This window comes from Bos indicus x Bos taurus, chromosome 17 (assembly GCF_003369695.1).
Source record: "Bos indicus x Bos taurus breed Angus x Brahman F1 hybrid chromosome 17, Bos_hybrid_MaternalHap_v2.0, whole genome shotgun sequence".
Lineage (NCBI taxonomy): Eukaryota > Metazoa > Chordata > Mammalia > Artiodactyla > Bovidae > Bos > Bos indicus x Bos taurus.
In genome coordinates, this window is record NC_040092.1 from 42,794,118 (window position 1) to 42,817,180 (window position 23,063).

At 38.9% G+C, this 23,063-nt stretch overlaps 1 protein-coding gene across 3 annotated transcripts in view; it reads left to right on the forward strand.

The window, feature by feature from the left end:
- INTU (inturned planar cell polarity protein) overlaps positions 1-22,860 on the forward strand; it is a 99,442-nt gene extending 76,582 nt beyond the window's left edge. For 2 of the 3 annotated variants that reach the window (XM_027567310.1, XM_027567308.1), the window contains exons 14-16: positions 3,345-3,534; positions 5,877-6,034; positions 19,862-22,860. In XM_027567310.1, coding sequence (XP_027423111.1) covers positions 3,345-3,534; positions 5,877-6,034; positions 19,862-19,973 — 460 coding nt within the window. In that variant the 3' untranslated portion in view covers positions 19,974-22,860. Of the gene's footprint in view, positions 1-3,344; positions 3,535-5,876; positions 6,035-6,568; positions 7,262-19,861 lie in introns of those variants that run through there. The other variant, XM_027567309.1, reaches the window with a different exon arrangement.
- The last annotated feature ends 203 nt before the right edge of the window (positions 22,861-23,063 follow it).

The following is a 23,063-nucleotide window of genomic DNA, read 5'->3' on the forward strand; positions in this document are numbered from 1 at the left end:
AGTTCTGGTGAGGTGGATGAACCTAGAGCCTGTTATACAGAGTGAAGTAAGTCAGAAAGAGAAAAACAAATATTGGGGATTTCCCTGGTGGTCCAGTGACGAAGACTCTGTGCTCCCAATGCAGGGGGGCCTGGATTCGGTCCCTGGTCAGGGAACTAGATCCCACATGTCACAGCTGAAGATCCTGCATGCCGCAACAAAGACCCAGTGCTAACAAATAAATAAATTTTTTAAAATATTGTATATTAACACATATATATGGAATCTAAAAAAACAGTGCTGATGAACCTATTTGTAGGGAAGGCTTAGAGACACAGACATAGAGAACAGATTTATGGATACAGCGGGAGAAGAGGGTGGGACGAACTGAGAGAATAGCATGGAAACATATACATCACCATGTGTAAAAATACGTAGCTAGTGGGAAGTTGCTGTTTAACACAGGGAGCTCAACGCAGCACTCTGTGACAACCTAGAGGGGTAGGATAAGGTGAGGGGCTGGGAAGAAGTGAGGGGACATATGTATACTTAGGGCTGATTCACATCATTGTATGGCAGAAACCAACACAACATTGTAAAACAATTACCCTCCAATTAAAAATAAATTTTTAAAAAGACATTTTAGAGCTACCACCTTCTTAATCATTGAAATGTTTTATATTAAGTTCATATATATGTTTCACAGAGTTGTCAGGAAAAACTTTTTTCATAAAGTCAGGGCAAAAACAAGGTAATTTGTCTTCATAAAATAATGCATTGAAAATCTAACGTGTTAAAATTTGGAATTTAATGTGATGTTTAATATATTATATTCACTAAAAATTTATAACACATTTTAACATCTGAAAAAATAAATTCTTCTGCAATGAAAAAAAAATATTTAGTAGTTAAAGAAAATTAGTTATTTTAAAAAACAAAAATATTTTTTAAACAAAGAAATCTAAATCAAACCTCTGGTGGAAGCCTGTAATAACTTCCCCAATCCCTAATCTTCCATTTAACAAAAACTACTGCTCTGAATTTTTATTACCTCTGTATATTATTTTAATATGTATGTATATATATGTTATTTGGGCTTTATATCTTGGAAAATATTTTGGAAATATTGGAAAAAGGTTATATTGTATTGGAAATATTGGAAAAAGGTTATATTGTAACAATATAAATTTATAATTGTTTTTAAACATAAATTAATATGTGATGTAAATCATAGGCTCTCCTATTTAAAAGGATGCTACAGAGGCATATTTATTCTCCTTACTGACATGGAAAGATGTTCAAACTATATAGTTAATTTAAAAAGTGTGATATAGACCGGGGTGTAATATACTATCCTAATTTGTTTCGTAAAATAAAAATATATAATATACTAAATAATATGTGGAAAATATTCCACTCAGTAAACAAGTCTTATCCATTCTGCATTCTAGTAATTCTTGAATCCACCCAGCACCTAATAATTGTACCCTAGTTCAAGCTCCTGTTCTCTCACCTGGTTATACTGCAACCAGTTCTCAATTCCCATCCTATCCTGAATCTATCCTCTGCTATACGAGTGACCTTTCTGAAGAACAAATCCGATTTAATCTGCATGTTTTAAAAATAAATACTTGTCCTTCCATTGGGTAATTGCTTATTTGATGATTTTTAAACTTTCAGTTTATACACTGAGTGAGTTAATATACACTGAGTTAATTTATGATTTTCAAGAACCAGAGGTGCTCATTGTGTTGTGGGATTGTTCTGAGAGAAAACTAAAGAAGTTAATATAAATTTTAATTCTAAACCTCCCTAAATATGAACATTACTAATAACTTTTTAAAAGAATCATTCCTTTTCTGTACCTTTTCTTGAATATGAAAACCTCAGAATTAAATGGTATGTTTTCAATTATTTTCTTTTTGAATAATTACAGTTTTTGTATTTTGATTATTTTTTACTTAATTGAAAAAATACCAGCCACCAGTTGTTAATGAACCCACCACCCTATGGAAAAGTATGAGAAAAATTTATAGATGATCTCCTTCCCTGCCTATCTTTGGCCTCTCTAAAGAAAACCAAAACCATTAGTTAGTGATAAAAAGTTATTCTGATCTTGCTGCCTAATTAACAGTTTAACAGGAGGCGCTGATGGGGGATTTTGGTCCATATGTTTACAGACTGACAATCAGGAAAAAGCAAGGTGTAGTAGAGCAGGCCTCAGAATCAGCTAAGCTCTGACACTGAGCTGTGTGACCTCAAACAAGTTAATCCAAGTCCTCTGAACATTGATTTTGGTTAAAATGAGGATGAAGTGAAGTTGCTCAGTTGTGTCTGACTCTTTGTGACCCTGTGGACTATAGCCTACCAGGCTCCTCTGTCCATGGGGTTTTCCAAGCAAGAGTACTGGAGTGGATTGCCATTTCCTTCTCTAGGGGATCTTCCTGACCCAGGGATTGAACCCAGGTCTCCCACACTGTAGGCAGGTGCTTTACCATCTGAGCCACTAGACTCCCAAAATGAGGATAGTAGTAGTTACTGTCTTACAGGGTAATTATGAGAATTAAGCCTAAGATATTTTAAAGCACCTACCCTGGCACACAGAGGGCATTCGGTATATGATAACTATTACCATTATTTCATTGTCACTGCTACTGTTCTTTACTCTTCTTACCACTGGTAGAAATAAGCAGTACTTATAGGTTCTGCTGGAGTCTCAAACCCCAGTAGGGGAAGAAAGGATAGAAAAGAATGGAGAAGTGAAAATAGTAAGAGAACATGTAAGAGACTGTAATGATGAAAAGTAGTGGAATACTTCTAGTAATGCCATGGATTCTAGAATGTCAACTCAGCTTTGTAGTTGGTAATACTGATTTTATTTTTCTTCAGGATGGTCCATTTGACTGTCATAGTAAGAGACTATTGCTACTAAGCTACTAACTGAAAATCTTAGTTTGTTGGAATGTGTTTTTGTATGTGGTGCACCCTAGACTGATACCTTGTTTATGGCTTGTAGATATCTGGGCCAGACTCAGGCTGAGTTATTCATTACCAACCATGGAAAAAGAGGGCTTTAGCCAGTTTGGGTTGTTTAGCAAGGGGATGATTAAGTTACTTGCAAATGAATTAGTGTTTATCCTTGAATAACATGTAGTATTTGCCTCCATTAAGGGAACTGATAAATAACCCTAGCCTGTATTTTAGATAAGGAGGAAGTGGGAATTTCAATGTTTGGCCTAGTTTTTTTTCCCTAATTATACTAATGTTCTATTGTAGTTAGAAGCTTATTAGACATCTACAAAATTCAAAACGAAGCAACATTTTTAAGTTTACTCTAATATCTCTCTAATTCCTTTTTTTTCAAGACTGACATCTGGTCCTGAGAACACACTTTTCCATTATGTTGCCTTAGAAACAGTGCAAGGGATCTTCATTACTCCTACCCATGAAGAGGTGGCACAGCTGAGTGGCTCGATCCACCCTCAACTGATAAAGAATTTCCATCAGTGTTGTCTCTCCATTCGTGCAGTTTTCCAGCAGACGTTGGCTAAAGAGGTAGGGCACTGCTATAAATATAGCTCTCTGTCAATTTTACTTCTAGATCTCTAAATATTCTGTCTGAAACTCTTTAGCAATAACTATTTTCATTTAATTTTTTTAATAGTCATTCCATCTAATTTGAATGCCAGAGGATTATATTCACTGTACTTAACTTTAAAACTTTCTTTCATAATTCTGAGTTTGATGTCCCAGATTACTGTTTCAGGAAATGGTGGGCCTGTGTGTTTCTATAGCAAAATAGAATATAGTAGTTTGTAATGTAAACTTGCCTCCCATATTTGATATCTGTGATTCAGCCATTATTTGGACATTTATCTCTACCAGTTTGTAACTGAAAATTTTTTACGTTTTCAAAGGCAGGATAAGGTATCTGGAATATAAAGGAATAAAGAACAGAATTTACACAATAGTGTTATATATGTTTTAGCCACTTGGTTGGTTGCTTGCTTGCTTTTCAATCCAGAATGAAGTTTTATTTAATATTGTACCTCCAGAAAAGTAGTCATGTTGTATACAATTAAAATCTCAATTACATAGTTTTAATAGCAGGGAAAGATAAGTATTAAATTTCTTGAGAAAGATAAATATATATAAGTTTATTTGTGACTGGTCAAACATCATACTGCCAAAAAAACAAAATAAAGAAGACTGGAAAATGAATGTAATGTATATAGCAATACATGCACCAAGGTTGCTAAATTTGTGAAGAACTTAGGTGTAACGGTGGAAGAACATTGGGCTGGGAATAAGGACTCCTAGACTGGGCCTCAACTTTTCCTATTTCCTCAGTTATAAAGTGAATGAGCTGAATTATATAATCTCTTAGGACTCATTCAGCAGTGAAACTCTTTGTCTTATAGGATTTCTTCTTCGAGCTACCAGAAATTGGTATTCGGCAAAATGTTATGTTTGACTGTGTATCTCTGTGTGCTTTGCATTCTTATGCTCCTCCTTTCCTGTTTAACATACTAATAGATTCTGTAAGGTTCATTTCATTAACTTACTTAGTAATATAAATTAGCCTTTCCCCTATTATTTAAACTTAGAGGTACCTACCATTTTCCAGATACTACTCAAGATGCTGGGGATACAGCAGTGAACAAAAAGTCTCTTTCATCATGAAGTCTATATTCTAGCAGGGGAAGCTAATGAATTAGCAAGCAGTTTAATATATCAGGTAGGGTAAGTTTCAACAGCAATTATAACAAAACAGAGTCAAGGATGAGAGTTAGTGGTTACTATTTTGAAAGATCCCTCTGATCATGTCAAGTAATATTTGAACAAACACCAGAAGGAATTGAGGGACAAAGCCATGTGGCAAATGTGGAGGCTGAGCTTCCAGACAGAAGGAACAGCCAGTATACAGCCATGGAGGTAGGATGGCTGAGAGCGCGCAGGAGCAGCCTGAGTCGGGAGGAGAGCAGTAGGAGTTGAGATGGCAAAAGCAGCAGGACTGGGTCATGCAAGGCCTGATAGGCTAAGGACCTTTTGAGATTTATCCAGAAGAAGATGGGAAGTTCCTGGGTAGTTCTGGGAAGAGCAAGGACATGTTCCTTAGTTTTCAAAGGATCACTCAGGCTACTCTGAACAAGCTTGCAGGGTAGATAGAGAGGGTGGTAGGCAAGGATCTGTGGAAATTCTCAAAGCAAGAAATATCAGTGGGTTTTGGATCTTGCAGATATAATGGAGGATGAGGAGGATGAGCCAAAAGGATTTGTGTCTTCAATAAGCATTTTGAAAGAAGAAGAATCAAGGATCACTCCACTGTTTTGGCCTGAGCCTTACAGAAAGTCTTTATATTCCAAGTGGGTCATTGGTTTACTAATGATTTTATCAGTGAGAAATTTAGAGAGTATGCTTCAAAGGAAAAATACTACTTTAAGTGTATGTGTTTTAAATACATTATAAAATCATCTACTCATTTAGTAACTCATTAGTAATCTATTCATTAAGCATCTACTGTGTACCCAAACACAACTGCTTTCAAGGAATACAGAGATGAACGGCATATAGTCTCTGCCCTGGGAAAAACATTCTAATGTACTGGGGAAGAAAAACCTATAAACTGCTAATATAGTATAAATATTAATAAGGTGAGGCTGTGAAACAAATGTGTCCTTGGAGAGTCAAGAGAAACTTTATCCGTGAAGTCTCTTGTAGGAGACGGCATTTAAAGTATGAGGAAGAGTGGAAATTTTCCTGCAGGTAAAGAGAAAGAAGAATGTCATTGTGGGCACTTATGGTATTAGGATCAGCCAGTTCAAATCTATATATGAAAACATTTAAAGCAGCACTATTAATACCAGCCAAGACTAATAATACCTATTAATTTACAGAACAAGAAAGCACTAAATGGTAAAGATCATTCAGGTTCAACAAATTCAGTGTCTTCTCTGAACCCTGTGAAAGAACATGGTGTATTGTTTGAATGCTCACCTGAAAACTGGACTGATCAGAGGAAAGCACCACCAGTTATGGCTTACTGGGTAGTAGGGTAAGTGGAAGAAAATATTTTTAAATGTTAAAAAGGGGGTAAAGGAGATAAACATTTTAAGATATAAGCATGGATTTATTGCTGCTTGTAATGCAGAAGATGTGGGTTTGATCCCTGCGTCAGGAAGATCCCTTGGAGGAGGAAATGGCAAAACACTCCAGTATTCTTGCCTGGGAAACCCCATGGACAGAGGAACCTGGCAGGGTACAGTTCATAGGGCTGCAAAAAGTCAGACATGACTGAGCAACTGAACACAACACACACCATGAGTTTATTAACATAATTCTAATATTTAGTGTATTTTAGAATTCTGCTTACTAAATAACGCCTTTAAAATTCTTCCCAAGTCTTTTTTTTTATCAAAAAAAAAAAAAACAAACTAATTCACTTATCTTACAACATTGTACTAGTAAGACACTAAAAGGTAATGAGTTCATACCCATTGCTATTTCCTTCTGTCTCTAACTTTTTTCTCTCCCTCTTTGCTCCTTTCTTTCCCCTTCCCTTCCCTCTCTTCCCCCTGTCCCCAACCAGCTACAAGACCTGGCCCTATCTGTCCCCCGGCCACCTCTGTGTTTCCACCTCCTGTCGCTCTCTTCCTCCAGCCACTGTGCACAGCCACACTGGCACCAGCTGAACTCTGTTCCTGCTGTTCCTTCCATGTGGGATGTTCTACTTAACCTTTGCCTATCTGGCTCCTCGATATTCAGACCAGTGGTATCATCTCCTGTCAAAGAGACCAACTGTCATCTCTCTCCTACATTAAAGTTATTCTCTCCCCTATCACCCCTTTAATTTTCTTGTTTATCATCTTTCTGTCACTGGAATGTCAGTTTTATGAGATCAGGAATTGTATCTGCCTTGTCCCCCACTGGCACAACACCTGACACAAGTCACTTGATAAATATGTAAGGATTAGTAAATGGAGCTGTGCTTGGCAAAATATATGTGGTGATGCTTAGGTGGGCTGGCAAACACAAAGAAAAAGACACAGTCATTGCATCTGATGATCTTACATCCAGCAGAAGAAATATGAAACATGCTTAAATATCTATGTACTTATGTATGAATATTCTATGGAGAGAGAGAGACAGATATAGCTGGCTATATTTTAACTTTTTTTAAAGGTCAGTCTCCCAAGGCAATAGAAATAAAAACGAAAGAAGCAAATGGGACATAATCAGACTTACAAGCTTTTGTACACAAAAGAAAAACATAAAAAAAAAAGAAAAACAGAAAGACAACCTATGAAAAGGGAGAAAATATTTACAAATTATGTAAACAACAAAGGCTTAATCTTCAAAATACACAAACAGCTCATACAACTCAACAACAAAAAACCCAATTGAAAAATGGGTCAGTTCAGTTCAGTCGCTCAGTCGTGTCCAACTCTTTGCGACCCCATGAACCACAGCACACCAGGCCTCCCTGTCGATCACCAACTGCCGGATTCTACCCAAACCCATGTGCATTGAGTCAGCGATGCCATCCAACCATCTTATCCTCTGTCGTCCCCTTCTCCTCCTGCCCTCAATCTTTCCCAGCATCAGGGTCTTTTCCAATGAGTCAGTTCTTCACATCAGGTGGCCAAAGTACTGGAGTTTCAGATTCAATATCAGTCCTTCCAATGAACACCCAGGACTGATCTGCTTTAGGATGGACTGGTTAGATCTCCTTGCAGTCCAAGGGACTCTCAAGAGTCTTCTCCAACACCACAATTCAAAAGCATCAATTCTTTGGCGCTCAGCTTTCTTCACAGTCCAACTCTCACATCCATACATGACTACTAGAAAAACCATAGCCTTGACTAGATGGACCTTTGTTGGCAAAGTAATGTCTCTGCTTTTGAATATGCTATCTAGGTTGGTCATAACTTTCCTTCCAAGGAGTAAGCGTCTTTTAATTTCATGGCTGCAGTCACCATCTGCAGTGATTCTGGAGCCCCAAAAAATAAGGTCAGCCACTGTTTCCCCATCTATTTGCCATGAAGTAATGGGACTGGATGCCATGATCTTAGTTTTCTGAATGTTGAGCTTTAAGCCAACTTTTTCACTCTCCTCTTTCACTTTCATCAAGAGGCTCTTTAGTTTTTCTTTGCCTTCTGCCAAAAAGGTGGTGTCATCTGCGTATCTGAGGTTATTGATATTTCTCCCAGCAATCTTGATTCCAGCTTGTGCTTCTTCCAGCCCAGCATTTCTTATTATGTACTCTGCATATAAGTTAAATAAGCAGGGTGACAATATACAGCCTTGATATGCTTCTTTTCCTATTTGGAATCAGTCTGTTGTTCCATGTCCAGTTCTAACTGTTGCTTCCTGACCTGCATACAGGTCTCAAGAGGCAGGTCAGGTGGTCTGAAAAATGGGTAGAAGACTTTAATAGACATTTCTCCAAAGAAGACATACAGATGGCCCGTAGGCACATGAAAAATGCTCAGCATCACTGATTATTAGAGAAATGTAAATCAAAACTATGATGAGGTACCACCTCATACCAGTCAGGATGGCCATCATTAAAAAAGTCAACAAATTCTGGAGAGGGTGTGCAGAAGAGGGAACACACCTACACTGTTGGTGGGAATGTAAGTTGGTACAACCACATGGAAAACAGTATGGAGGTTTCTCAGAAAACGAAAAATAGAATTACCATATGATCCATCAATCCCACTCCTGAGTATACACTCAGATAAAACTGTAATTCAAAAACATACACGCACCTCTGTGGAAACAACCTAAATATCCATTGACGAATGAATGAAGAAGATGCAGTATGCACAACGGAATACTACTCAACCACAAAAAAGAAAATAATGCCATTTGTAGCAATATGGATGCAACTATAGACTATCATACTAAGTGAGGCAAGTCAGAAAGGGAAAGAAAATACTATATGGTATCACTTGTATGTGGAATTTAAAATATGGCACAAATGAACCTATCCACACAACAGAAAACAGACTCAGAGATCATACTTATGGGCGAGGGGTAGGGGGAGAGAATGGATGGGAATTTGAGGTTGGTAGATGCACACCGTTACATTTAGAATGATCAACAACAAGGTCCTACTGTATAGCACAAGGGACTATATCCAATCTCCTGGTATAAACCATAAGGAAAAGAATACTATAAAAAAAGATTGTATATGTGTAAAACCGAGTCACTTCACTGTATAGCAGAGATTGACACAACATTGTGACATTGTGACACCACTGTACTTCTATAAAAAGTAAATTAGGACAGTGCCTAGTGAAGTTAGGTGACTTTTACACCTTTTATGATGACTACTTTTGGTGGAGTTGAAATGCTGTTTTCATTCTGCATTTGTGTAGTTCGGTGCTTTGTTCAAAGTTAAGTGTTTTCAGAAAAGTATGTTTTGCATGTATTTTTTTACAGTCTAAAATTTTGACTGCTGAGAAGTTTCTATTGTACAGAACTTCATTTAAATGGTTTTTCTACTGAATCCAGGGTATTCTGAAGATCGAAGCCTGTGTGTAAAATGCTACCAAATGGCAAAAAGCAACAATAAAGTTTGGTTTTTACTTTTCTTTCTAACATATCAATGCTTAGCAGAACTATTCAGATTAGATTGTCAGTAGTAAATTAAAGACAAAAATGCCCGTTCTCCTCGAGTCCATGAAACATACCATACTTAATATACCTGCAATTAAGTGATAAAAATTACGCTCTGTAACTCTATACTGCTAGTGTTAAAAACTAAAGATCTTTCAATACAGCAAATGCTTAATGCTTATATAAATGTGAATTTGTCAGCCTTTATGTAATCTGTATTATATATAGCAGGGAATAAGATGAGTTACACAATGTATGCCTTAAAAAGGCTATTTCTTAAAGCTGTTAGAAGGGGCTAATGGTATTTCAATTAGTTATCAGCAAGTGACAATACATTCCACCACAAATGTACTCTTGTTCTTCTAGCTTTTAAGACTTTATGGAAAAACTGGGTGCTTCAGAGTTTTGAGAAAAAAGAAGGGAACACTACACCTGTGTTGTGGATGATCTGAAGACTTTGCCTGTTCTTTTTTTAAATATTACTTTCAGGTCCTTTGCTTACCAAAGGAGGCCCAATTTCACTCAAATGTTTTGAGAACTGTGTTTAAATAAACGCAAATGAAAAGACTAAAAAAAAAAAAAAAAAGAAGTAAATTAGGTAATACAACCACACACTCTGGAAATTCTGAAAAAGGGGAGGAAATCTGAGATTACAAAGAAAAGCTAAGAGATTCCATTTGATCTGCTTTAGGAAACGAATTGGATTTGGATAGCACATTCTAGGTAAAGGATGGGATGAATAAAGACCCAAACAAGGGAAATCACAAGGCTTGGTTGTGAGTAGACTGGTTTGCTAGGATGGTAGAGGAATGGCATATACAAAGATGAAGTGAAAGATAAAACTAGAAAGCTGTTAGGATCACTGCAGAGAGCCTTCAAATATTGAACTACTGATAGTTCTTTGAGTTGGGGTAGAGAGTTGGTGGAGGAAGGAGCACAGAGTTGGGTGGTACTAATGTTACTCGACACCTACCATGTAGTACTAAGCTGTATGAGAAATGCTTTACAAATGTTATCCAAAGCAGTAATTCCCATGTGCTGATCCACAGGATTTAGAATCAGCTGAGTCACATTAACCAGGGCTTCCCTGATGACTCAAATGGTAAAGAATGTGCCGGCAATAGGGGAGACCCGGGTTTGATCCCTGGGTTGGGAAGATCCCCTGGAGAAGGGAATGGCTGCTGCTGCTGCTGCTACCCAATCCAGTATTCTAACCTGGAGAAGTCCATGGTCAGAGGAGCCTGATGGGCTACAGTCCACAGGGTTGAAAAGAGTCAGACATGACTGATTGAGTCACTTATTAAAATCAGAAATGCCTGTACCCCATCTCAGACCTACTGAACTAGAATCTATGGGAGTGGAACTCTGTATGTTTAGTAAACTCACTTGTGATTCTGATGTATAACCAGCCACGCTTGGGAGCATCAACATGATCTAAACTCAGTGTATAGTGATCAGCGCTGTGTTATTGGAAGATCAAGCTGGGAGCCAAATGGAATGGTGTGGACATGAGAGAGAATAGAGATAAGAAAACCAGTTAGGCACACGTGCAGGTGTATGCTGCTGCTGCTGCTGCTGCTAAGTCACTTCAGTCGTGTCCAACTCTGTGCGACCCCATAGACAGAAGCCCACTAGGCTGCCCTGTCCCTGGGATTCTCCAGGCAAGAACACTGGAGTGGGTTGCCATTTCCTTCTCCAATGCATGAAAGGGAAAAGGGAAAGTGAAGTCGCTCAGTCGTGTCCGACTCTTAGCGACCCCATGGACTGCAGCCTACCAGGCTCCTCCGTCCATGGGATTTTCCAGGCAAGAGTACTGGAGTGGGGTGCCATTGCCTTCTCCGATGCAGGTGTATAGTAGAGCCATAACTACATTCACAACTGGAATTGAAAAAATCAATAGGTGTTGAATTATGATGATGCTGATCTATGCAGAATAGAGAAATTAAAGGAAGTCAGAAATGGTTTAATGTTTTGTATACATTAGTATTGATTAAAAAGACTAAAATTTTAACTTTAAGAAAATCTAAGTTCAATGTTAATCCCAATTCGATGTCTAATAACTATTGTACTTAGAATGATGGTACATCATTGACTGTATAATAATAATAACTAACATTTTAAAATTAAGGAATATGACTATAGAAATTTTTACACTCTGAAAAAATAAATGTAATTGACCTAATGCAGAGTACATCATGAGAAACGCTGGGCTGGAAGAAGCACAAGCTGGAATCAAGATTGCCAGGAGAAATATCAGTAACCTCAGATACGCAGATGACACCACCCTTATGGCAGCAAGTGAAGAGGAACTAAAAAGCCTCTTGATGAAGAGGAGAGTGAAAAGTTGGCTTAAAGCTCAACATTCAGAAAATGAAGATCATGGCATCCGGGCCCATCACTTCATGGGAAATAGATGGGGAAACAGAGGAAACAGTGTCAGACTTTATTTTGGGGGGCTCCAAAATCACTGCAGATGGTGACTGCAGCTATGAAATTAAAAGATGCTTACTCCTTGGAAGGAAAGTTACGACCAACCTAATAGCATATTGAAAAACAGAGACGTTACTTTGCCAACAAAGGTCCGTCTAGTCAAGGCTATGGTTTTTCTAGTAGTCATGTATGGATGTGAGAGTTGGACTGTGAAGAAAGCTGAGCATCGAAGAATTGATGCTTTTGAACTGTGGTGTTGGAGAAGACTCTTGAGACTCCCTTGGACTGCAAGGAGGTCCAATCAGTCCATTCTAAAGGAGATCAGTCCTGGGTGTTCTTTGGAAGGAAAGATGCTAAAGCTGAAACTCCAGTACTTTGGCCACCTCATGCAAAGAGTTGACTCATTGGAAAAGACTCTGATGCTGGGAGGGATTGGGGGCAGGAGGAGAAGGGGACGACTGCTGGGGACCAGCCCCAGCTGATCCAGGGTATTCGAAGGAGAGACGGCCTAGGCGACTATTTATATGCTAATTAGAGATATAGAGAACAATAGAATGAGGATAGCTCAGTAGGAAAATTCAGTGGAGAAAAGAAGCTGAGTAGCTTGGTTTACGCGGGAGACCAATAAAACTTCAAGACAAGAAGTTTGCACCACTGACGTAGGCCGCAGGCGCCCTCTCGAATAGCGGAAGGTGTCTCACCCTAGACACCTTCTCGAGTGGGTCTTAGAAGCCCAGGCATGATTAGTCAGCGTGGTGGGTTCCGCGCTCCAGATGGAGACTCAGCTGGAAGTTAAAGGGAAGAATGACATGGGGAGACCAAGCGCTGGTGAACAAGGCCCGTAGCTTTATTTTTAACAGGGGCTTTTATACCCTAAGTTACACATAGAGGATAATAGGGGATGCAAAGTCAGCAGTCTTTGGTTCTTATCAAAAACCAAGGTTTCTTTCCTGCAAATGTATCGTATACAAATGGTTTAGGTGATTTACATCATCTTCTGGCCAGAAGGCCTACTAACATTTTATGACTCTTGACAAGGACTTATCAACAAAGACTTACTTTCTCTAAGAGTAATTATTTCAAGGTTTGGCACCATCTTCCAAAGATAAAATTGCATTCCTATAGGGCGGATGTGTAATGGGTTTACAACAAAGAAAGAATTTATTACCTTAAGGGTCTAAAGTTACTAACACCAAGGCCACTACTTATTTTTTCTACATACCCACTATTAATTGATACATATTCAAGGATACAATTCAGGGGATGTGAAAACTTGGCAACAAGCATTGACTCATCAATGAAATCCTTTACTAGTTTATTCTGACAGTTTTTAACTCTCTGAGAGGCTCTAAGCTATTTGAATATCTTAAGCTTCCCATGCCTCTCCTGGGAGACTGTAAACAATCGTATGCATAGCTGCAGGAGTCCGGGTAAACTTGTCAGGCGAGTTAGAGAGCCATCAGAGGGGTTTGGATTTAAACACTCCTAATTGCCCAGGAACTTTATTAATTGGAGCTGTAAGTTAACTCTTTGACACAGAGAGAGAGAGACGGTGGTAGGGGACAGCCCCCAGTAAAGTCAGAGGTGAGAGCACAAAGCAATAAAGTAGGCAGACTCTGGTTTTTTGGGGGAAAATGCTCGAGAATATCCGGGGGGACTCCTGAGGCTCGATCCCGCCTTTGCGTATGCCGAGCCTCCTTCCTCATGACCTTTGTCACGAGTGGAATGCCTCACCGGCTCCCCGCATCTCCCCCTTTTTTATTTCTTAAAACAGCCAGATGTAGCTCAGTCGCGAGCCTCTGAATGCTCTGCCGAAGAATCCTGACAATACAAGGAAGAATGATTATTAGAAATAAAATTAAAACAGCCAAGGTAGCGTAGCCGAGGAAGGTAGACAGAATATTTTTTCCTGAAATGTAGTTAGAGAAAGTATGGAAGAAATCATTTGCTGTTCCAGCGGCAGTAAAATCTAATCGGGAGTGTTCCAGGGTTGCTATTTGATTGTGAAGTTTCCCTAAGTCTAAGCTAATGTCAGAGCTGTTCCAAATACCTGAAATATGGTTTTTAATCTTTTCCCATTCAAAATCTGTCTCATTTACTTTCAGGGGTGTTACACATATCCACCGGTAGTCAGCATGACAGGACAATGCCATTTTCACCTTTAAAGCCTGCAATTCAGTCCCAATATGTATTATTGCTTCCTCTAGGGCGTCTACCCTCATCTCTAATTTCCTGTCTATAGCTTCCTGTGTTGCCAATGCTAAAGAAACATTTTTGGACATAGAATCAACATATTGAGCAGTATGTACTTGTTGAGTCAATGATATTGCTGCCACAGTAACAGAAGTAATTGCACTTATCAAAGCTGCTATTCCCAAGATAAGTAAGCCCACAAACCGTCGTGTTCGCATTAAATCCTGCAGTTGTTGTAATACAGCAAGAGCATAATTCAATAAGTGGTTACATCATAAGATAAGGTGGACGTTGTAACATTACAAAGGAGCAAACATTATATTGAGGATTTAAACAAGATGAGAGCATACATTTGTTCACAACACCACCACAAAGGAGCAAACATTATATTGAGGATTTAAACAAGATGAAACAAGGAGCAGCTGTAGGCATCGGCTCGGCGGAGCAGTGTCCGCAGCATCAGGAGGCAGAACGCGAACGGCAGGTTGTGGGCCGAGGCGTCTACGGCGGGCGGAGGGGCGGGGTTCGCGGACTCGGGCTAGCCGCCGCCGCTTGGGCTCGGGGCGTTTTCCTGTCGCCGGCGGCGGGAGCGCGCTGGTCTGGACTGCACTGCGCGGGCGCGCTTTCCTCTCTGGCCCTCACTCGCCGCACAGACTTCTTTGCTCTAGGTCTCGGGGTGCAGCAAGGAGGGTGCAGGGCGCCGCTGGCGGCGGAGAGAGCTGGCTGGGGGAGGGGGAGCGAGCGAGTGCGCGCGCCGCGAACCTGGTCTTTGGGGAATGTGACATGACGAATTTTTCTGAGATCCAAATCGGAGAATCTGCATTCTGTAGAAATATATAAGCATACCCTCTCCCACAAGTTAGCAACACATCTGGCCCTTTTCACTCTCCAGTAAGGAGGTCTTTTTACTTGACCAGGGGCCGAGTCGTAGCCTGTAATTCAGGCATCTAGTGTCTCATCATTGTAGTCTGCTCCTGTGTGTTTACCTTTAAGTGATTAATTACAATTTGGACATAACTTTACTATTTGTCCAGCTGTTTTCCTAGGGACATGTTAATTTAGGTCTAATGTTTAGTTTAGGTCTCTGTATAAATTTAAGTAATAAATGTATAACCTCCTTATCTCATTTTGGTATACAGACATACCTAAATGTAAAATGTATTTATATATGTATTTATATATGGCAACAAGTATAAACTTATTGACATATAATATATATAAATCAATATATTTGAATTAATCTTTATAATTAATATATTAATTAATATATATTACAGCAATACAACACGTACACAGCTAATACCAACCAACACAAACCAGTGTACTGTAATAATACATGTCACACACATACAATTATACAGTATATAGAACATATATCATCACAGCACATCAATCCATACCAATTAATATCAGCCACACACATTATATTACTGCAATATACATTTAATTATACAGTATATATATATGTATATATAGTATACATATTAATTTATATACAAATTAAGTATAGATCTATAAGTAGAATTAGGTATACCTTTATTATATTTTATTTATACCCATACCTAATTAGGCAAACTGTAATTAGGCAAATATATTTATATTATGTATTTATAACAATATATAAAGTATTGTTAAATGTACCACCTGTATAGCATCCCCCCCTCACATACCACTTTCTCTAATCCCACCAACTCATTTTCAGTAGTATGTGTTGGCCAGGAGCTGTAATTTCCTGCACCCAAAAGGCTAGATCACTAGATCCAAATGTTTCGTGGCTCTTAACTTGAGAAGTCAAGTTTTTTCTTGTCTGATAATAAGGTAAAAGCAAAGGCTGTGTTACTCTTTGACCTTTATTAATTTGTACAGTTTTGGTAGGCGGTGATATCAAGACTTTAATTTCTCAATATAATCAGAATCTACTACACCATGCACCACCGAATTTTTTTTTTTTTTTTTTTTTTTTTTTTTGAAAAGAAAGCGAGCTATGCCCCAGGACAGATCTTACAATGTCCAAAGGCGGGGGGCCAGCCACTCCCGTTGGAATTGGAGTAAGCGGCACATCAGGGGTTAATATTGTTGCTAAATCCCCTTGCGGTTTCGCTTTTCTCCTAGCCTGGGTGAGACCCCCCCCGAGGGGGTTTTCTCTTAGAAGCATGCTCTGCATATTGTGCACGCAGTCTGTTTTAAAAGCTCCACTGTTCAAAAAACTTTTTATCTTCCTCAGGCTTAGGCAACGCTTTGAGAGGCTTTGGGGGCAAAGTGGGGAACTCCTGGGTCCTGGGAGGCACAAACGGAGGCGGTGGCGATCACCTTAAATCAGAAAGTGGTGGATAAGTTTTTTAAAGGTTTGCGCAGAGGGGGAGGGAGCTCGCCAGGGCGCTCGGCCGCAGCGTCCTGTAAACCCTCTCCTTCCTCGGGAGGTAAAGCACTTTCTCCCTCCTTTTTTTTTTTTTTTTTCCCCAATAGCAGAAATTATGATCTATGCAGAAAGTGGAGACTCACCACTATCTACCGCTATAGCCTCCCTCAAAGGCTATTTAACAGCCTCATGACAGGGGTCCAGGACATTTTTAATCATATTTCACAGAGCCAATAAACATTTGTCTATTCTTAGATGCAGAGAAACCCATTTTTTAATTTTTTTTTTTTTTGAGAATATTTTTATTTATTTTGTACCTTCTTTACCCTATCTAAACTGCAGAGGGGACTAGAAAAGAAGCCTCAAGGTGAGGATCAAATTTATCCTTGGGACTAGAGAAAACCCTTCTCCGGGAAACTCCTAGAGGAGGCCCTTTACCCCCACACGGAGGAGGAGGCATGGAGGGATGGGAGCGTCCCGTATTTCTCTTCTCCTGCTCCGGAGATCCTTTAACTGTTTGGTGACTAAATCTTACAAACTGTCTAATCGGGGATGTTTCCCTCAAGCTCCTAGGAGCGGATGGTCTGACAGGGGAAGTTTCTCTTAGGCCTTTTGGGGCATCTTTGTTTAAGAGATGCCGATCTCCATCAGAGTGATATTTAGCTGTTATCTCGCCTAAATTCTCTTTTTGTTTTGGGGAAGGCTGATCTTGTTCCTCATCCCTATCTTTAGGTTGTTCCTGAGTAGTCACGGCTGCTAACATTTTTCTTAGTTGCCGATAGTCAGGCAGGTCTTCGTTTTTCTCATTTTCCTCAGGTTTAACTACAGTTTTGACCTCATTTTCCTCTTTAAAAGTTACTCTTTTAGATTCAGGGGCAGGTTTAACTACAGCATTTTCTTCACTGTCACTTTTAAGATGTACTTTTTCTGAATCAGGGGCAGGGTCTAAGACATCTCTAATGATATTCCATAAGGAAAAGGCGTCATTAGGCACCTTTTCTGAGCCATGTTCGGCATGGTAAGTTTTTAGCTGTTTTCCTACTTTTTCCCAGACATCTAAGTTAACAGAGCCTTCGTCTGGAAACCAGGGACAGTGCTCTTGTACAAATGAAAGAAATGATTGAATGGCAGATTTTTTAACTTTGATTCCTCTTTTACCTAATAACTGTAAAATTACTCCTATAAAGAGCTGTCTTTCATTTGATTCAGTATTACCCATGTCAGAAAATTAAGTATAGTAAAAGATTTTGCTTTAAGCTATCAAAAGATCAGGCTTTTCTTTGGCCTTTTAACTTCAGAAACTGTTTTCTCTCTCTAAGTCTAACTCTTTAACACTTTCAACACTTCCCACTCCTCTCGCCCTGTCTATCCTACAGGGGGGTCCGCGGCACCCTTGAGTGGGGTCCTAGCCGTCCCGAACACTGGAAGAACAATAGGGCTGGTGACCCAGATTGTCCCGGGGGAGGAACAGTAGGCTGATGGCCCGAACTGTTCCAAGGGAGGAGCAGTAGGGCTGGTCACCCAAACTGCTCCGTGGGGGAACAAGAGGGCTGGTCACCCAGTTGTTCCGAGAACGGGGGGCAATAGGGCTGGTGACCCCAATTGCTGGGAGCTTACCTTCGAAAGTCCCTGTCTCGGGCGCCACCTGCTGGGGACCAGCCCCAGCTGATCCAGGGTATTCGAAGGAGAGACGGCCTAGGCGACTATTTATATGCTAATTAGAGATATAGAGAACAATAGAATGAGGATAGCTCAGTAGGAAAATTCAGTGGAGAAAAGAAGCTGAGTAGCTTGGTTTACGCGGGAGACCAATAAAACTTCAAGACAAGAAGTTTGCACCACTGACGTAGGCCGCAGGCGCCCTCTCGAATAGCGGAAGGTGTCTCACCCTAGACACCTTCTCGAGTGGGTCTTAGAAGCCCAGGCATGATTAGTCAGCGTGGTGGGTTCCGCGCTCCAGATGGAGACTCAGCTGGAAGTTAAAGGGAAGAATGACATGGGGAGACCAAGCGCTGGTGAACAAGGCCCGTAGCTTTATTTTTAACAGGGGCTTTTATACCCTAAGTTACACATAGAGGATAATAGGGGATGCAAAGTCAGCAGTCTTTGGTTCTTATCAAAAACCAAGGTTTCTTTCCTGCAAATGTATCGTATACAAATGGTTTAGGTGATTTACATCATCTTCTGGCCAGAAGGCCTACTAACATTTTATGACTCTTGACAAGGACTTATCAACAAAGACTTACTTTCTCTAAGAGTAATTATTTCAAGGTTTGGCACCATCTTCCAAAGATAAAATTGCATTCCTATAGGGCGGATGTGTAATGGGTTTACAACAAAGAAAGAATTTATTACCTTAAGGGTCTAAAGTTACTAACACCAAGGCCACTACTTATTTTTTCTACATACCCACTATTAATTGATACATATTCAAGGATACAATTCAGGGGATGTGAAAACTTGGCAACAAGCATTGACTCATCAATGAAATCCTTTACTAGTTTATTCTGACAGTTTTTAACTCTCTGAGAGGCTCTAAGCTATTTGAATATCTTAAGCTTCCCATGCCTCTCCTGGGAGACTGTAAACAATCGTATGCATAGCTGCAGGAGTCCGGGTAAACTTGTCAGGCGAGTTAGAGAGCCATCAGAGGGGTTTGGATTTAAACACTCCTAATTGCCCAGGAACTTTATTAATTGGAGCTGTAAGTTAACTCTTTGACACAGAGAGAGAGAGACGGTGGTAGGGGACAGCCCCCAGTAAAGTCAGAGGTGAGAGCACAAAGCAATAAAGTAGGCAGACTCTGGTTTTTTGGGGGAAAATGCTCGAGAATATCCGGGGGGACTCCTGAGGCTCGATCCCGCCTTTGCGTATGCCGAGCCTCCTTCCTCATGACCTTTGTCACGAGTGGAATGCCTCACCGGCTCCCCGCAGACGACAGAGGATGAGATGGCTGGATGGCATCAGCGACTCGATGGACTTGAGTTTGAGTGGACTCTGGGAGTTGGTGATGGACAGGGAGGCCTGGCGTGCTGCAATTCATGAGGTCGCAAAGAGTCGGACATGACTGAGCAACTGAACTGAACTAAACTGAAGGCATAGATTATTTAATTATAAATCTAGCTGCATTTCCCCCTAAATCTGTAGATTTAGACTAGTGATTGAATTTATGACTTATTCTTTCAGAAACCAAAAAAATGTAGTAAAATATATTGGAGAGTTGGAGTTTTTTCCTTCTTGGAATTTCTGAAATTAATATGTTCTTTTTCTCTACAGGAGACTCTTTCTTCATCCCAAACTTCAAGAACTTTATGTCTGTTTTCATGACTCAGTTACAGAAATTGCCATTGAAATGGCTTTTAAACTGTTCTTTGGATTAACCTTGTAGCTGTATTTTCTTGATGCATAGCAACACTGTGCATAGACCATCAAGCAGGGTTAGAACTGCTGAGATCTGTTCACAAAGAGATAAGGTTTAACTTATTTTCACTAATCAATACTGAGCATAAGGCTGATGAAGACTGAGATGATACGCTGCTGGATTTGATGCACTAAATCTTATTCTGAGACTTTTGAAGAAAATACTTGATCAAAATATGAAAAAGAGATTGTTAACTTATTTTCCATTTTGGTATATAACATTAATTTATTTACTGATTTGAAATAATGTGATGTGTTTTATGTAAAATTAATATAAGAATGTTTATCTTGGAAAAATACCCAATTTTTTGTGTATTTTTATCAAGACTAATATTGATATCTGGCAAAATAATCATGAAATTGGGAAGAGATGACCAGGTTCTGTTACTAATTAGTGTTGTGACCATGAGCAAGTTTTTGTACCTCTCTGAGCTCAGATTTTTCATGTACAAATGAAATGATTGCTTTGAGGTGTCTAAAGATCCTCTTCAGTAAAATGTGCAGTTTTCCCCCTCTAACCTATTGTTTGGTACCTAAATTATTTGTAATGTTGAGCACTGATTCCTTCTTAGATCAGATATGTTTCTTCTGGGTACTTTAGTAGACACCTCACTGTGGGGGAAGAGAGGAGTGAAAATTAAACTGACTTTTTTATTTATTTGATTTTCTTTACTCATTCAGGTCAGTTCTATTTTGACTAGGATATATATTTTTAAACTATTTGTTCATATACTTTCATTGTTTTTCTCTTTTTTGAAATATGTTCAGGTATACACACATTTTATACAAGTTCACGAATTTTAGGAAAGTTGTATTAAATCTTTTTTAAAAAACCCTATCATGTTGAAAACACTGAAAAAGTTAATTAAAGAAATTCTATGGTGACTTCCAATCAATACAAAGTTTTGCCTTACAAATCTGGATGTATTGGGTTTCCCCAAAGGGGTACAATGAACAATAATTTTTAATTATTTAATGAACAATAATTTATTTAACCATGAGTAGAGAAAGAAAGTTACTAAGATCAGAATTTTCTTTAGCTGTCAGAATTTGGCAGATTGAAAGGAAGGAAGAACATGACAATTCTTAATTGACATTTACCCAGTGGATTCTCCTGAATTCTCAGATGCCCCCATGACTTTATAGCACTGGGTTCTCTCTTCGTCAGGATTTACCTTTCGAAGGCAATTTACACCAGCACATCTAAAGCCAGTCTCTGCCTTTCCCTACCTCAAGCATGAGACCTCCAGCTTAATCAGAATTAACTGAAAAACATAGTGGATGCACCATTTTAAATATTTGGTCTTAGAAGAAACACTATTATCCCTCTGTCATGAGTTTGAGATTTCCCCCCAGGTGTTGAAGATGCAAACCACTATACCTGTCCTATTAGTGATTTGTGGGCCTTAATTTTGGCATTCAAAACAGAGCAAGAAACTTGGTAGAAAATGGCTTGCAATAACCTCCCCTTCAGATTATAATTTTAGTCAAATGATAGACTCTTTACTACTGTCTTAAGACTGCTTGTGCACATATATAAGTATCAAAGTATTGTTTAAGAGTATTTAGTAAATGTCTTAAATTTCTTGATAATGTTCCCTCAAACACCATGAAGCTATTTTTAATATGGAGAATTATTTATAAATGCAGCCATGGATCACCTCAGATTTTCAAACAGACTGAACTTTGGACTTACCATTAGGAACTTTTTGTTTCACTTAGTGAAATTTTGATCTGTTGAACTGTTTTCCTGGTCTCAAAGAATCAGAAGACCACTATTTAATAACTGAAATAAAAAGACAGACTACTGATCTTATATAAAGCCAAGTCCTGTGAAGTACTGCAGATGTGCTCTGTAATGTGCATGTTGCAGAGACATTGTATTTTTAAGAAAGAAAACCAAACATTATCTTGGCTCTTATCTCTAAATAGATATCAAAATAAGTGTGGTAAGTACTGTAAACTTAGCTGCTCATTTTTCCATATATGTTCAGATTCACACCTGAGAGTAGATGCGCCTCACTGGACAATAAGTGCCTGTCTGCAACTTTAAATAAAGAGGGACATAGAATGCTTTTGCAGGTATAGAAACATTCTTAGGTTGGATTTTATCATCCTGCAAACGTTCTTTTTCACCAAAGACTGTAATGCAAAAGACTATATTTCCAGCATTAAAAAAAAAAAAAAAAAGCAAGTGCTGTCTTACCACCATCATATATTTTTTAGTCCCATCCCCCCACAAAATTACATTTTAGATTTCAACCCCCATTTCTCCATTTCTCTTTTTTGTCTCTTTGTTTGTCATGTTAGAGAATTTCTCTTTTTGTGCCAAGGGACCTCAAGGATGATGCATACTGGCAAGTTAGTAAATTGCAGTCCCTGCTTTTTTATATTTCTGATACAAATGGGAAGAGCTATGAAACCAATTTACTAGGTTTGTGCACTTTGAACATTCTTGAAAATAACATTGTGAATAATTATTGTTGTCTGTGTGATTTCCCTCTAACTAGTGCCTGGCACACATGATGTGCTATCAAAGTGTTAGCAGCTGCTACTACTACTACTACCACTACTTATTATTCAATATCCATTGGTTGAAAACAGTGGAGTCATCTAAATCATACCCTCTACTGTACAAAATGTTGGAAAGCTAAGAAAAATTATTCAGCACTAAACACTTTTAAAATGAGGATTTATACTTCGAATATTTTCAAATACTTTAATAAATATTACTAAAACTTTATATACTGTACTGCGTGGAAATTAATTTTTTAGAGTTGTACTTCTATATCACTGAAGTTATTTTTGCACTATATTGACAGTTTTTAATAAAGATGTGCAGAGGTTTGTTTGCAGTTGTGTTGACTTTTTGTCCATTCATCCAACAAACATTTATTACGTTTCTGCTCTGTACCAAGCACTGTTCTGAATGCCAGAGATACAGCAATGAACAAAACAGCCAAAAATTGCTACCCTCATGGAGCTTATGTTCTAGTGGGAGAGGTAGACCACAAATAAGTAAAACAAAAGCTAAAAGAAAGAGTGAAGCAAGAAAATG